This window comes from Mesocricetus auratus, unplaced genomic scaffold (genome assembly GCF_017639785.1).
Source record: "Mesocricetus auratus isolate SY011 unplaced genomic scaffold, BCM_Maur_2.0 Super-Scaffold_100691, whole genome shotgun sequence".
NCBI lineage: Eukaryota > Metazoa > Chordata > Mammalia > Rodentia > Cricetidae > Mesocricetus > Mesocricetus auratus.
The window spans coordinates 34,597,648-34,614,408 of NW_024429267.1; the positions used below are offsets into that span (position 1 = coordinate 34,597,648).

A 16,761-nucleotide genomic window follows, 5' to 3' on the forward strand; every position below is an offset into this window, starting at 1 on the left:
ACCAAGCCCAGTCTCTTCTGCCTGCATCAGGATGCGGTTCTCAGTTACTCCTTCAGTGACTGCCTGCATGCTGCCATGCTTCCCATCACTTTAATAGTGACTAAACCTTTGAAACTGTAAGCAAGCCCCCAGTTAAATGTTTTCTCTTATAATAGTTGCCTTGGTCATGGTGTCTCTTCACAGCAATAAATCAGTGACTAACAAGGTCATCTGAGGCCTCCGCAGCAAGATCCAAAGACAGAAAAAGCACACGCGCACACACACACACGCACACGCGCGCACACACACCCACACGCACACGCGCGCGCGCACACACACACACACACACAAACCCAAGTCCAGAAGAATCACTGACTATTGTTGCAATGAAAAGGTGGGCCCTGCAACAATGAGCAGAGCTCTCCTTCCCAGGGCACACGCCCACCTCCGAAGCAGAGAAGCCCCGTGTAGCTTGCAAGATCACCCAATCCTTTCAGCTTTTCCTAACAGCCAATCTGAGCCCGCTGGTTCTGTCCTTCCAGGCCTGCCTTGCAGACCACAGGAGAACCTCCAAAAGTGGCTGGGCACCAACCAACCATGATAAAACAGCTCAGTTCTTAAAAAAATAATACACGGGGTGGGGGTAGGGTGTGTGATGCTGGATAGACGATGGCTCTGTGGTTAAGATCACTCACTGGCTGCTCCTCCAGAGGACCCAGGTTCAATCTCCAGCACCCACATGGCAGCTCACAACTGTCTGTAACTCCAGTTCCAAGGGACCTAACACCCATGGCAAAACACCGATGTATATAAAATAAAAATCAACTTAATAAAATAAATGAGGGGCTAGAGAGAGATGGCTCATTGGTTAAGAGCACCAGCTGATCTTCCAGAGGGCCTTGGTCTAATTCCAAGTACCCACATGGCTGCTCACAAACTCTGTTAACTCCAGGTCCAGGGGGTTCAAGGCCCTCTTCTGGTCTCCACACTCATCAGGCACTCAGGTAGTGTTGCATACATGCATGCTAACAGACACACACACAAAAATAAAACTTTTAAAATAAATAAGTGAAACCCACAGGCCTAATGGGAGATCCTTTTCTCAGGACAGAGAAAGGAGCTCCAGTGAGGATGGTCTGAGAGAGTTCCCCTAAGAGTGCAGGGACAGTCCAGGGTACCAGCCAAGACCCCAAAGACGACTCCATCATATGTTCTGAGCTTTGAACCAGTTTGAAGTTTTTGTATCTCACAATTTACATTTTTATTAGGGTCCATATTCTGCTAAATAAAAGCAGTAACAAGACATTAAAAAAAAACTATACAATATCTTGGGAATTTAATTTCATTTAAAAAAGACAAAACAAAAAAAAACCTGGTGTACATTCACCTAACTTAAAAATGTTGTTTTATCCTGGCCTAAGATACATGATTGTGGAAGACTTGATTTTCATCACTCAAAATCACCCCATTAGTACTTTAAATGCTTTTCAACAGAAGGCTTGTCTACAATAAAAAGATCCAGTATCATCAGCAAGTAAAAAATAATTTAAAGCACACAGACACTCACACTCACACATACACAGAATCGAAGCTAATACTTTCAGATCCACTTTTATTTTCTTTTTCCTCCTCACATACAGAACTTCTCACACATTTCTTGCAGCTAAAGTCACTTGATGTTGGCAAGGTACCATTTTATCCCTAAAACTTTGTTGGCATCAAAATATGACAGTTACCAGTGTTAAATCCATAAAATATTTACACAGCACAGCACATTAAGCTTAGACGTTTGGCAATTACACACAGAACACGAGACTCCCGCTCCCAGGTTTGGAGCTGGGAGCTCACTGGTCCCTATGTGGCGACCGTACACTGGTTCAAAGGGCAGCAGAGGCAGCAGGCAGTTACTTCAGGACACTGAACACTATGATGTGGAAGCACGCTATGATGTCACCCCAGTGTGTGTACCTCACCACCTCCTCCACGGTGGCTTCATAATCCTAGAATGGCAGGTCCAGCTGACACAAAATGGAGACAGCACAACATGTATTCTGTGGAGACGCCCTACGCCTAGGTGCTCACTGTGACTTTGAACACAACTCGTCCCAAAAACTTGTCACGGTCATCCTCGTTTTTTAGGTTGGATGATCCTCCAATTTTGCATTCAACTGTTACTTCTTTCTTGGTAGCACTAGATTCAAAGATGACCTGGACGGCAACCAGAGGCTGTCGATACCCAACCTGGCAAATGGAGGAGCAAACATTAGTTCCAATTCTTTGGTGAATTCGCCTACACTTAGGAACCCAGTTGCAAATTTTTTTTGACACAAGTTCTCAATTTGTAGCCCAGACCAACTTCACATTTTCAAGCCTCCTGTCTCAGGATTGTAGATACGCCCTACCGTATCTTATTGTAAGATTAAGTCTCTGGACTTAGTCTACTAGTTTATGCTCACCTTCCTTCTCGCTATGGCTCACCCCTTAGGACAGCTTTAAGGGCGTCCTGCTGCTGACTGTGTCATCAACTCATCCTCTGGATACCCTGATCCCTGGCAATTATTTCCCAGGTATTAAACGTTCCCACTTCCTTACAGTGTAGGCCTATTTTAAAGTTATAGCATTACTGTGTTTTCTTTTTCAGAGACAGGGCTCCTCTGTGGCTTTGGAACCTGTCCTGAAACTTGCTCCATAGACCAAGCTGGCCTCGAACTCAGAGATCCACCTGTCTGTCCCTCCCAAGTGCTGGGATTAAGGGTGTGCACCACAACCACCAAGCTGCATTGTTGTATTCTTATTCCAACATATTAGTAATACATTCCACCAACAAATATTTTTGAGACTCTTAACTGTTCCAAAAATGCTTAAAGATGAAGTATATTCACTATGGGCTCAGTTATATATTACCATATTTGACAAATATTCATAAGTTTGATAATTTAACTTACACACACCCTTTATATGGCAAAGTGGGATATATGCAACACTCCTGTGATCATGATGGCCACTATGTAGGAACAGGCCTACTGATAAATGAGTCAGGCAAGAGCAACAAATGCTAGAGCTTTCCAGAAAAGCTGACATACAAACCCAGGGTTTATATTCTCCACGCATACTTACTGATGAACAAAAAAAGTGTAACTTTACCGTGTGGAAGCCTGGCTGAACATCTGAAGAGATTGTGGTCAACACACAATAATGGACTCAGTCAATAATGACCCTTCCTATATGATTTGAGAATACACTTACTCTCTTCCAAAAATATACAAGTAAATTTAATGAGAAAAAAAATTCCCAAAATAAAACAAAAAATTACACAATACATACCAACTCCAATCAAGCCCTCCCAGACCCCTGCCAAGTACCAGACTCATCCTGAAGCATACAGAAGCATGAAAGAGAGGGGCCAAGGAGTTGTTCCAGATCCTAGGCTGCCAAGAAGCCACAGCATGCATGGCCTCCCACAAGAAAGGCACTTATAAAGAATCCGTGCTTGTCATTTAGCCCGATAATGCACAAGTGAAAAAATGCATAGAGGGGTAAGATAGAGTATTAAAATCTGGTCACATGTTTTTAGAAAACATTATTTTAACCATTTTGAGTTGGGAATAATTTCAAAATAAGTTAAATGGCATGACAAAACTTCACAAAAACTTTTTTGTATACATATATTTCAAAATCTTAAAAGTCAAAAAAATCCTGCTGCGTCTAAATAATGAGTGAAGAGTATCTACTACTTTCCAAACAAAAGCAAAACGAGTACTCTGAATACAGCCATCCTCTAGGCTGCACACACGCTCTGCTATGCCGTCAGGGGCATCTCCAGCAGCCCTCCCTCCCGTTAGCTAAAACCAAGGGAGTGTAGAACAAATGGCAACGCAGAGTGTGCCTACCGCAGATGGGCTCTCAGTACATGCCATTTCCTAAGAGAGGACTCCAAATACTTACGTGCCGTTTTTTCCCATAATATGGAAAATACTTTAAGTCTATAAGTCCATGGTCAGGATAAGTTAATATATTTGCTATGTCTGCATCCTAGGGTTGAAAGCAAAAGAAATCCTTGTTAGGTCACAGTAAAGATTTTTCAAGTGTTTACAATTGCTGACAGGTAGCAGTTATGACGAAATTGAAGAAACTATGATGGTGCTTCACACATTAATTACAAGTGTGCTTCTGAGAACTGCTTGTCTTTGCTGTTGAGACAGGTCTCACTGTGTAGCCCAGCCTTGTCTTAAAGGCTATGGCAACCTGCCCACATCTGCCTCCCAAGTGCTAAGATTTCAGGAATGCACTACCATACATGGCTGCTCATCTTGATTATAAATATTACATAATCAAATGCTTTGTTTGACACAGACTATCCTGGTGCCTCTTATATTTCCTGATACACCCTAGAGTCTCTTCTTAGTTATAGCGGGTTCTGCTGCCTATGAACTGTTATTCACCCCCTTGGTACAAAGCCAGCTCTTTGGCCACTGAAAGCAAAAATGCACCAGTAAGTATGGACTGAGGTTTTCCTAATGAATGAAATACTGTGCCTCCAGACTGAAAGTAATGACATCCATAAGCTAACAACCAAGAAAGCAGCACTCAGACCTAGAAGTAGGTGGAGGCTACAGTTCAGAACCATAACAACTGTAATCGGGATAACCCACAATGCAACAAACAAAAAAGGCATTCAGAGTTCCAATGAATAAACAGAGAAAAGCACCAAGTTCTAAACAAGTCAGCCACTAAAGTATCTGAGTCTACACATCCCATTCATGGGTGCCCAAATAGATCCTTAGCACTGAAACAAACACAAACCCCAACAAGCCAGCCCCACGCTGACAAGCATCACTCAACAGCTAGGCTTTTGATCCTAGACTTCTGTGTGGTGCTACAAGTTTTTATGTGTGGGACACACTTGCTACTGCCAATCTGCAGGCCAGTCTGTGGTATCTACTTCTGAAAGCACACAGGAAGGAACGGCAAACTCCGATTACATAGACAGCAGCCTCGCTCTCTGCTTCTTTACTTCGTGACCTTGTGTTATCAAAAGACACAATCACCACACTCATGAGCAGACAGAGAAAGGCACTGGGTATGATGACACCCTCCCAAAGCTGGTGTTCTATAGGCTTTGGATTTTAGAGACAGGCTCTGGCTATGTAGTCCAGGCTGTATTACAGCATTTATCATCATGTAGCAAAAAGAGACAAGAAAACCCAAGTTCTAATGATCTGGATAAAATGATGTGAATAGATAATGACTAAGAAACAATGGCCACATTTAAGAATAACCACCACAAGCCAGGTGGTGGTGGTGCACTCCTTTAATCCCAGCACTCGGGAGGCAGAGGCAGGCGGATCTCTGTGAGTTCGAGGCCAGGCTGGACCGACAGCCTCTAAAACAATACAGAGAAACCCTGTCTCGTAAAACCAAAAAAAAAAAAAAAAAAAAAAAAAAAAAGAATAACCACCATAAAAGGTGTGTTCCTAATCAGGGGTGCTCATGGCAGGTGTCACTCAGTAGCACTGTGTGCTTAGCATGCTAGGTAGGTGTAAATGGTTCAATTCCCAGCGTTGAAAATGAAACTTCAAACTTGACATTTTTACGCTGGGCGTAGTAGCCTTTAATCCCAGCACTTGGGAGGCAGAGGCAGGCAGATCTCTGTGAGTTCGAGATCAGTCTGGTCTACAAGAGCTAGTTCCAGGACAGCCTCCAAAACTGTAGAGAACCCCTGTCTCAACCCCCCGCCCCAAAAAGCAAGCCCAATGCAACATTTTAGGCAGCTCGTCCTGCCATGCAACTGGAGATGAATGCTAGTATAGTGCCCTGACACATTGAGAGCTTAAGCATGCTTCTTCAGAGCCTTTGCCCCACTGCTTACACTCGTCTTAGTTGTATTTGCAACCTGGAAAGAAAGCAAGTTACAAGTGGAAATGCACAGCACTTTCCGGAGAAGAAAAAGAATGGCTCTACCTTACAGAAAAACAGAGTCCATTAATACCCAGGTAAAAATGATAATAAGCACACTAATTTTTAGACTGGAAAGAAAAATCCTGATACAGAAGGGACCTGTGGGGTTGTAATGCCAACTTCATTACTAAACTAGAAAGCACACATCCTAGGACTGATGAAATGCAGTTTATGTGAAACAATCATGTGCAAAATAAACGAGGAGAAACTGTCCTTTTTAATGGTGTATTAGCAAACACAGGATCACCCTAAAAAGCCTGGTGATACTCACTTTTAAGTATAAGAAAACCTGCAAGTGCCAGGGCAGTGGTAGCACACACCTTTAAACACTCAGGAAGCAGAGGCAGGTGATCTCTGAGTTCGAGGTCAGCTTGGTCTACAAAAAGAGTTCCAGTACGGCCAGAGATGTAACACAGAGAAACCCTGCCTGGAAAAATAAAACAAAGAAAAAAGAAATATGAAGGCTTTAAAAGCTTTAGTGATTTAAATACTAACCTTTGCATCACATATTATCTGTGGAGATCCGTCTGGCATTAATTCGATTATCTAAGGTTAAGAAACATGGAGGAGTCAGTGAGCACATAGAAATGCGATGGAACCTCCTCTTCTGTTGCTGGGAATCAGGGCACAGCAGCTGAGATTAACATTACTCTGCATATTCAACTCAGTCATACTAACCTGTGTTTTACAAAACCTTCCAATATAGTTAAGTACAGTATTGAAGTAATTCAGTCATGTACTTTGCCATATTTACACCAACAAACCCTTAAATTACAGGGGCAGAATATAACAAAGTATTCTGTTTGTTTTGAGAAAGGGTCTTGTTTATAGCCTAGGCTAGCCTTGAGGATACTCCTGTCTCCGCCTCCCAAATGCTGGAATCACAGGTATGCACCACCACACTCACAATAAAGTATTCAGTATGAAAATATGTGGCTAACTATCCCTTTCTCCTAAAGGCACATACTGAGAAGAATCCCAACTTACATCTCCCTCACAGTAGGTTTTTGTGATGCTAAGGCCAAACCAGGGCCTTGACCATACTAGGTAAACATTAAATCTTAGCTGTAACCCCAGCCTTTGGATCTACTTTTAGATTTGTAGTCACCCATCTACTTAATTTTTTTTCATTTATTTATTTGTGTGGAGGAGGATACATGTGGAAGACCAAGGACAAATCACATGATTTGCATCCACCATGTGGGAAATGGGGAGCTGGTAGCAAGTGTCTTTATCACCAGCCCAATCTCCTAAGGTTTTGTTGTTATTTTGCATTCTTAATTCAAATGCAGTTCTATGCAAAAGTTTGCAAGATACATAGAGACCTCCAGAAGTGAAGCTGTTGATGTCCATAGAATGACCTGGACAGCAATACCCAGTCTCCCGCTCATCCGCTCATAACAGCTCTGGAAGCACACGGATGAAAACACTGCCAGTTGGATCTGATGCTGTCCTGTGAGTCGGCAAGGCCAGTCAATAAAGCAAGCATGGCCTCTAATTCCATCATGCATAAGCCAGTTCTAAGAAAATAAACTTAGAAGGTGGTCCTCTGGACAGGGAGTAGATTTTTCAGCAATATAGCAAATATAGTGAGGACAGATGTTGCAGGCCAGTGTTACTAAAGACATCCTCATTAAAATGGAGGCATTAACTCACCTTACAGCACAGAACAAGTTCCAAATTCCTTCTGGCTTACTGTTTTGGCCTTAGTTATGTCTTGTTGAAATATCCCACTAGCACTGGCTATAACTACAACATTGTATTATGCTCATTAGTATATGGGTTTATTTAAATTTCCACTATTTAATTATACAAACCGCTGTGTGCTTTAGGACTATTTAGAAAATTACATAAAGTTCACAATTAAACTATAAACCTTTATGCCATATTCACATGCCCTAAGCATTTAACTAGCACTGCTGATTGTCTAAGTTGTCCCAATGAGATGCTGCTTAGAAGCATTAACTCAGGTAAAGCAGTCTAAAAAGCAGCTATCAGCTTAACAGCTACATCACATCTACATGACTGTTAGTATCGAGCAACAGCAGAGGTAAAATAATACGTACTCTGTTCATTTTCACAAGAATACAAGGCTGTCCTTTGGAATAGCCGAAATCAGTATCATTCACACCACTACAGTTTTGAAGCAAGGAAACTGGAAACTGACATGCTTGATAAACTGGACCACTCTGTTTAAAAGGTGTTCCATCAGGACAGTTTGTGAGATTCTTCTGTTCTTCTACAGAATATGCTATAAAAAGGAAACATGGGTGTGCCAGATCAGCTAAGAAAGATACCAAACACAACCAGAAGCAAGTCAAACCATTCCCTGAATGACTGTTTTTCAAAGATAACAACAGCAATGTGATTACCACGTAACAATAGCAAACATCTAGTAAGAGGCTACATTTGTTTCTTTGCCTGGTAACAGTTACAGTGCCCTAAAGCTTCCAGCATCCAAGAGTGCCTGGGCTGGATCAGAGAGTTGTTTCACTGCCTGCCTGGTACCAGCAACAGCTACACCACTATCAGAAAACGCTGTTATGTGCCTGACCTCAGTGACAATGACAAGGAAGTGCAAAGGTATTGCTACTGTCCCCTGGGGCTTACAGTCCAGTGGGGAGCAGTGTAATTCAACACTGCATGGCTATGGGAAGAAACAGCACTCTAACAGTTTAAAGCAGGGGGGATGTGTGAGTGAGTGTTAAGGAGGCTAGCAGGATGAAGGAAGGCAGAAGCTGAACCATGTAAATGTTGTAAGAACTATGTGAAGAACTGACGTAAAAGGGCTGCCAAAAGAACCGTAATGCTCCATTAAAAGATGTATACCAGGCCGAGTGGTCACAGGGTACGACTGCATTAGTGCTATGCAGAACAGAACCATCCAGAAAAGACTAGTACCCTAGAAAGCGAAAGAGAACCCTGGTGTAGCACAGGTAAGACAGCAGCTGAGAAAGCTGTGCTGAGCGTGCGACAGGGAGGTAGTAAAATGTTTAGGAACCAGAAAGGAGGAAAGGGGAGAGATACAGGTACAGAATACAATCTTGCTCTGGGCCAGCTGCACTGCGCATTAAGTGGCATGAAAGAGAGGTCTGACGGGCTCCTCCCTTGGTGAGCCTGATCTAGTGAAAGCCACACAGAATTAAGAAAGTTCTCTAGCGACAGCTATTGTCGTGTAGATATAACTGGTACCACAAAAAGGTCATCTATTTCAACACAAACAGGAGCATTTCAAAAAGAACCTTTCAGAAGGAAATGTAGTGGGGATTCTAGTTTTGTTTTAGATATGTTGAGGATAAAAAGTTATCTCAATAGTAGTGGTGGCTAATCCTGGCTGCCATCTCCACACACCAAGGAAGAGCGAGACTCGACTAAAGAACAGCCTCCATCAAACATCAAACTAGCTTAGGAGAGAATGTCTGAGGAATTTTCTTAACTGCTAATTGATGTAGAAGGACAGAGTCTACTGTGAACAGTGCCACCCCCGAGCATGTGGACCTGGGCTGTATAAAAACGATAACTGAGCGAGCCACAGCCTCTGCTTCAGCTCCTGTCCTGTCCAGTTCCCTCAAGGATGAACTATAAGCTGCTGAGCTGAAACAAACCCCGTTCTCCCTGACTTGGTTTTGGCAGTGGTGATTATCACAGCAACAAGAAGCAAACCTCAACACAAGGAAATCCATCTTTGGGAGGGATGGTAAAGACTGAACTCCAGGCTTCACATGTGCTAAACACCCCAATAACATGTATTTGTTTAAAAGCAAAGCATGACTGGGATTATCTGAGGCACCCCAACTCTCATCACTCCTCCTCCACCCGTTTCCCCGGGGCATCGTCCTCTGTAGCAAAGGGTGCGGTACTGTTTAGACTGCTTGTCAAGCAGACTTTCGTTTCTACAAAATGAAATGTAAGGAGCTGTGAGGTGTGAGGCATGATGGGAATAGGAATATAGATAGTACCAATTTCAGAGTAACCAGAGTCCCACACACCTGAGGAACGCTTGAGTAAGAGTGACACTAAAGAAAAATGTAATTTTAACTAAATAAAACTTTCAATTTAGAATCTGCCAGGAGGGGAAAACCTATTTATTTGTTTAGTTTTTGGTTTTTCAAGACAGGGTTTCTCCGTGGCTATGGAGGCTGTCCTGGAACTAGCTCTTGTAGACCTCTGCCTCCCGAGTGCTGGGATTAAAGGCATCACCACTGCCCGGCTAACCTTTATTTTTAAGCCAGTTATTTGTCTTTTAGACATGAAAAGGAATTCCTAAGAATCAGCAATGACGGGAATATTTAAAAACAAAACCATTGCAGGTGAGATGGCTCAGCAGATAAAGCAGCTACTGGCAGCCTGATGCTCTGAACCCAACCCTCAGAATCTACATAAGACAGAGAATGCTGCTCCTACAAGATGTCCTTTGGTGACAAACACACACACTATACTCCCAACTTTAAAAAAAAAAAAAAGAACAATAAAAATCTAAAATAAAAACAAAAGTCCAAGGGGATTAAAGGTACAATAAGCCCTGGAGAGTTTTTTAAGTATAAACAAAAATGAGGGAAACGTAAGCTACAACAGAACATTCTAACGCCGGAGAACCTGCAAACATTGAATATGGAAGACTAAACTGAAAAGCCTCATCGCCCCCCAGAAAAATGGTTTGGAGAATGAAAGCTAAAACAGCATTTTAATTTTATCTCCAAATTTCATTTTAATTTGAGATAAATTTAAATGCAAGCTTGGGATGATTCATGCCTATAAGCCTAGCACTCAGTATTAAGGCAAGAGGGCAATAATAAGTTCCAGGCCAGTTTGGGCTAGATTCTACCTCAGGAAAGAAAAATTGTACTAATAAAGATACAGAAAAAAGGACTGGAGAGATGGCTCAGAGTTTAAGAGACTGGCTGCTCTTCCAGAGTCCTGAATTCAGTTCCCAGCAATCACATGGTGGCTCCCAGCATCTGTAATGAGATCTGGTGTGAAAGCATACATGAAGCATACACACACATATATGAACACTGTACACATAGTAAATCAATCTTAAAAACAGAGAACTGTTCCATCCTGCAGTCCAGTTTCAAAAGCCACCCTATCGATTCTTCAAACAGGAGTTCAATCCATGCATATTCTCTTAAATTTCCCATCCTGGTCAATTACAGAAGCCAAGAAATACAACTGGCCTCTTAAGTATCTTCAAAATCTGGTCCAGAGCTGGGCTCTGGTGGCATAAGCACGCCTAGTCTACAGAGCTAGTTCCAGGACAGCTAGGGCCATTACAGAGAAAGGGGGGAGGGGTGGTCCTCCTTTAAACACCGATATTCACCTCTGCTACTTCCTGGCTTGGTATATCCAGCTCTCCGATGAACCCTGAACACAGTGACTTTGGACAGTTCTCTGACTCCCTCACTACCTCCCTCATCTTTCAAGGGTTCAGTGTTACTTAGGTATCTCAGACCAGCCTTCAAAAGCTTATAGCCCAGCTGGGTAGTGACGCTTGCCTTTAATCTTGGCACTCCAGAGGCAGGCAGATCTCTAAATTTCAGGCTAGCCTGGCCCACAGAGCTAGTTCCAAGACTAGGGCTACATAGAGAAACCCTGTCTTGAAAAACAAAAACAAAACAAAATCAATAAAGTAGTTGACAAGAATTCATAGAGTGTAGCCCAGTATGATGGTTCTGTGACAGAGAAGGGACCAGAGCCAAATGTACAAGTGTCCTCACATGAAAAACCCGACCAGAAACATGGTGGCGAGTGCAGGTGTTCACTAGTAATGGAGAGACTGAGTGCTTTATTCCTCTTCTTTCTTTTGAGACTGGGTCTCGGGCACCCGAAGGTGGCCTTGAGTTACTATTTAACTGAGGATGACGTTGAACCTCTGATCATCCTGCCTCCGCCAACCAATGAAGGTCATGAGGTACCACAGCAAATGTGAAGCGGGTGGAAGCCAGGTGCGGGCATGCCAGGCAAGCACTGACAGCTACAGCCCCAACCTGGCCTTTCTCCTGCGGCAAGACACTGTGCTATATATATGAAGAAGGTAAGTGATAGGGAGAAGGAAAAAGGTGTCCGAGGCCCCAGCAAAGGCTGGCAGCAATCAGAGCTTTAGAGTCAGAGAAGAGCAATGGTCACCAGGGAGTCAGGCATGGCCACCTGAAGGAGGTGGCGTTGACCACTGCCCAGCCCTGTCTTCACCCTGTGGCTGCTCTAACCAGCATCAGAGAAGGAGCCTAATCCAGCAATTATGTGGTTTTTTCCAGAGCAGGGCTCACAAGTAACTGGCAGACGTAAAGACAAGGAATTTTAGAATGCCTGTCAAAGTAAAAATGAAGTGAAAAATGTTAATAAATTTGATGGGGGTTGGGCGTGGTGGTGTACGCCTTTAATCCCAGTATTCAGGAGGCAGAAGCGGGCAGATGGCTGTGAGTTTGAGGCCAGCCTGGTCTACAGAGTGAGTTCCAGAACAGCCAGGACTACACAAAGAAAGCCCATCTCAAACAAACAAAACCAGAGGGGAAGATGCTAGAGGAAAGCACTGAGACCAGTGACACCATGAGCAAGAGGAGGAGCCTCTAGCACAGGACACTGGAAGGGAACCGGGCAAACCGCAAAGACAGATGGTGGGGCTGGGAAAGCGGCTCGAGGATTTCGGTAACTCGGGAACGCTGTGGCGCACACGGCTGGGGAGGAACGAGGTAATCAAGGATTTGATTGTTATTACAGTCATATGAATTTGGGTAAGCCAGCTACAACAAGGAAGATGTTGACTACGGTGCTTATTTCAGAGCATCACTCACTGGTGGCTAACAAAGGTAAGATGAATGGATTAAAAATCTAACAGTACTTTCCCACATCCAAGAGTCCCATACGGGCTGTGGTGCACGCGGTGGGAGAGCGCTTGCCCAGCATGTGAGGCACCATCCACTCCTAGCAGCACAGAAAAGATTCTGACCCCAGAGGCACTGCTTTACAGGACAGAGTCGGCTTTATTCTTACAACTGACAGTGAGTTTACTTGCAGGTCCAGCTGTCTACGTTTGAAAGGGGAGAACAAAATCAGACAACAGACTAAAAACGCTGCTTCTAAAGGCAGTTCCACAAGCTCTCCCTCTTCTGGGACAGCACACTTACGCTCTAGGAACCTCTTCAGGTCTTCAGTGAACTTCTCATAAGTAGGTGGCTTAGACATGCTGTATGTATATTCCAAGGCAGTCAGTGGTTTTGGAAAAACCATAAGTCCTTAAAAGAGACAGGGAGGGTTATTAACAATAAGAAATTCTCCTCTTTCCTTACTTATTCCCCAAGGGCCACTTGTCCACAGATATCTCAATTATCAACAACTCTCTGGATCCCATTATGAAAGACATCTAAAAGAACTCAAATCTTTGAAATTAGTTAGACAAATTAATTAGAAAGCCTCTAAATTTTATTATTTTCAGTTAATTATAACCATCACTTCTTACTTTAAAACATGATGTTTTGTCATGTGTTGTGTGTCTTTAATCCCAGCACTAGGGAGGCAGAGGCAGGTGGATCTCTGTGAGTTTGAGGCCAGCCTGGTCTACAGAGCGAGTTCCAATGAAAAACAAAACAAACACCAAAAACTGCTGTTTTATGAGCGAGCAAGCACAGGTGTGTGCACATGTATACATGCGTACCACAACACAACATAAGGTGTCCTTCTCTATCAGTTTCCACCTTATCCTTGAGGAAGCATCTCTCAGTGAGTCTGGAGCTCAAAGTTTTTCTGCTAAAATGGCTGTCAGCTAGCTTATGGCCTTCCTGTCTTCACCCTCCTCACTGGAGTTACTGTGGCAAGGCGTGGCTTTTACTGAATGTTAGGGATCTGAACTCAGGACCTCATGTTTACATAGCAAGTTCTCTTACAACTGACCAATCTCCCTGGCTCTTGAACTTTCTAAACTCAGGTTTCTGTCAAATACTATTTTAGGGTTTTTTTTTTTTGCATGCTTGCTGCTACAGATTAAACAACAAAACCAAAACCCTTGAACGCACTAGAATACTAAGAATATACGTATGAGCCACCAGCAGGTGCCCACCTGCTTAGTCTTAAACACTTTTATCATTCACTTTTCAGTTAAAGAGTTTCCATTTGGAAGCCTGTAGTAAATACTCTTCCTTCAATAAGCGTTGCTCCAGAATTAACTGTGTTTCCTATATACTAATCTGGATTACAATCAGTAACAATTTCCTACCAGGAGTTAATACCCATGCATATAGAGCAAAGAAAAGGCAAACAAACATACTTGTCTACAAAGAACAGTCAGGTTTCTAACTTAGCATTTCTGAAGTAAATCAAACTATGATTGATAATAACAAAATCATATATAACTTAGATGGCAAGAAAATGAATTTTAAATTAGTGTAGGCAGAGGGCAAAGGTATATTAGGTGTAAACAAAAGAAACTAGAACCAAAAAAAGGTGGTTGGGGAAGTTGGTGTGGATTGGTTGGTACTCAGAAGTCCTCACAGTGAGAACATAGATTAGGGTTCCTTAGCCTGAACATGAGTTTTGAGCTGGATAACTGTTGGAAGGAGGGGCTGTCCTGCTCAGCAGCAGCCTTGGCTTTTACTAGCAACTACCACTCCAGTTCCAATAACTAACAGTGACGCCAGACATCGCCAAGTGGTCCCTAAGACACATCAAAGTGGCTAACAAAGCAAATGTTCAGAGAGCAACTTGCCACTTTCCTCACCTGGGCCACTCATTCTCCACGCTACCCAGATTCGACTCCCCTGCACAGGCACGCACCCGCTCTAGAAAACATGTTACATTTGGGGAAGTCCATGCACTGCTTTTCAGGTCCTCACTCCCTCAGAGCATCTCTTACTTTATGATGTTCTTTTTCACTTTTCCTAATAAGCACTTATTTACTCTGCTGAAAATAATCAGGACCTGGCTAGGGTGCTGGGGTGGGGGTAGGGGTGGGAAGGGGTATAGTTTAATTTCCAGTATTGCCACAAAAACTCTGCCAGTTCCCTGAGGTCAAGGGCCCTGTCCAATTCCTGAGGCAGAACTAGCATTCAAAGACTATTTCAAAAGAATAAAACTGAGGGAAGAAAATGTAGTTTACATAACCATGTTTCAGATAAGAGGTTCTTACTAAAAATATATTCCTTACTAAAATCTGTAACACATTTTAAAAAGACAACAGAGAATTAGGCATATAAAGAACACATTGATATTATTCTCTAATGAGAGTACCACTTTCATACCAACCAATTAAAGCCACAAGTCATCTATTTTATAAGACTAATGTTATAATAACTCAAGCCAAAGCCAAAATATGTGCTTCATACGTGACTGACTGAAGACATGAAAGTGCTATGCAGTATTTATGAAAGCATTCAAACTCTTTTCTTTTTTTTTTTTCTTTTTTTCTTTTTTTGGTTTCTCTGTATTGCTTTGGAGATTGCCCTGGAACTCGCCAACACCTGGCTGCATTCAAACTCTTTATAACAATTCCAACTCACCTCACTGAAATTTCAACATTGATTTCTGCTTATTCCTGTCAAAGGATTCAAAACTTACCAGTAAATGATTGTGAAAGTCTTGAAATAAACCAGCATGCATGCAAGTATGAAACGAATCGTTCACATTCCCGAACTCTAACTTCTATACACTGTGATGTTTACCTGGACTAGGAATCTGGTCTCGGTATTTTGGAACCTCATCATTCAGGGTCTGCAGCATGGCCCACATTGTGAATGTGAAGAGTGCAGCCAAGAACCCATAAAAAACTAGGTAGAAGAGCAAGATCAGACCTGCAGGAGAGATGAACACAGGTGAAATGTGGAGACATACACAGGCTAGAGCAAACCAACTGTTCACTGCAAGGCTCCGAGCCCATGCTTTCTGCCATGCACGCAGCCAAGTAGCCTCATGTTGAGGGTACAGAATGCCCCTAGAGGGGAAGTTCTGGCAAGCAGCTCCCACGAACCCCATGAGCTCTCCTGCTCTCATCTTGTCCTTCCAGCAAAAAAAGTTTCCACTACTCATATTCTGGCTCAAAGTCAAAACTTTAGCCAGGTGGTGGTGATGCATACCTTTAATCCCAGCATTAGGGAAACAGAGACAGGTGGATCTCTGAGAGGTCAAGGCCAACCTGGTCTACAGAGCAAGTTCTAGGACAGTCAGGGTTCTCAAAAACAACAAAAACCCTGTCTCAAACAAATAAAAACAACAATAAAACCAAGCAAACAAAAAACAAAGAGCTATAAAAAAAAAAAAAAGCTTTAAAAGTTCAGCACATGGGGGTGTTTCCCAAGAAGAATTTCATGCCCCCAAAACTAAGATGACTCTAGGTGGGACAGCCTCCCCAAACATACTTGGTATGTCTTAAAGTGTGAAGCTTTAAAAAAAAAAAAAAAACTTCCTCTATACCTGCAAGTTGGACACTTTATACACGTTAAAATTGTTAGGGCTTTGTTGGTGGGTTGGTTTTTTTGTCTTTTTTTGCTTTTCTGAGACAATATCTTGATGTGCAGCCTTGGATGGTCTGGAACCCAGAGACCTACCTGTTGAGTGTTGGTATTAAGGCACATGTCACCACACCTGGCTTAACATTTATGTTTAAAGAGTGAATTGACTCAAAGAACAACCAAGAAGTGTGCAGAGAAGGAAAAAAAATCATAAAGATGAACTTCAATGAGCTTTGGAAAACACTGATTAAATAGAAGGCTTCAGGCAAGCATGCAGGGAGGAGGGCGAGGCCAGAAGCAAGCACTGCGCTCCAAGGGCACAGCTCTGCGGCTAGGCACAAGCACCATGTGACAGACACATTGCAACACCCAAAATGAATCCCGCACT

At 42.8% G+C, this 16,761-nt stretch overlaps 1 protein-coding gene across 2 annotated transcripts in view; it reads right to left on the reverse strand.

Moving 5' to 3' along the window:
- Positions 1-1,574: 1,574 nt before the first annotated feature.
- The window catches only part of Atp1b3 (ATPase Na+/K+ transporting subunit beta 3), a 29,503-nt gene continuing 14,316 nt past the window's right edge, over positions 1,575-16,761 (reverse strand). For both annotated transcript variants that reach the window (XM_040739601.1, XM_040739602.1), the window contains 6 exons: positions 15,588-15,716; positions 13,062-13,169; positions 8,004-8,188; positions 6,433-6,483; positions 3,925-4,011; positions 1,575-2,220 (listed from right to left, as the gene is read on the reverse strand). In XM_040739601.1, coding sequence (XP_040595535.1) covers positions 2,050-2,220; positions 3,925-4,011; positions 6,433-6,483; positions 8,004-8,188; positions 13,062-13,169; positions 15,588-15,716 — 731 coding nt within the window. In that variant the 3' untranslated portion in view covers positions 1,575-2,049. The remainder of the gene's footprint in view (positions 2,221-3,924; positions 4,012-6,432; positions 6,484-8,003; positions 8,189-13,061; positions 13,170-15,587; positions 15,717-16,761) is intronic.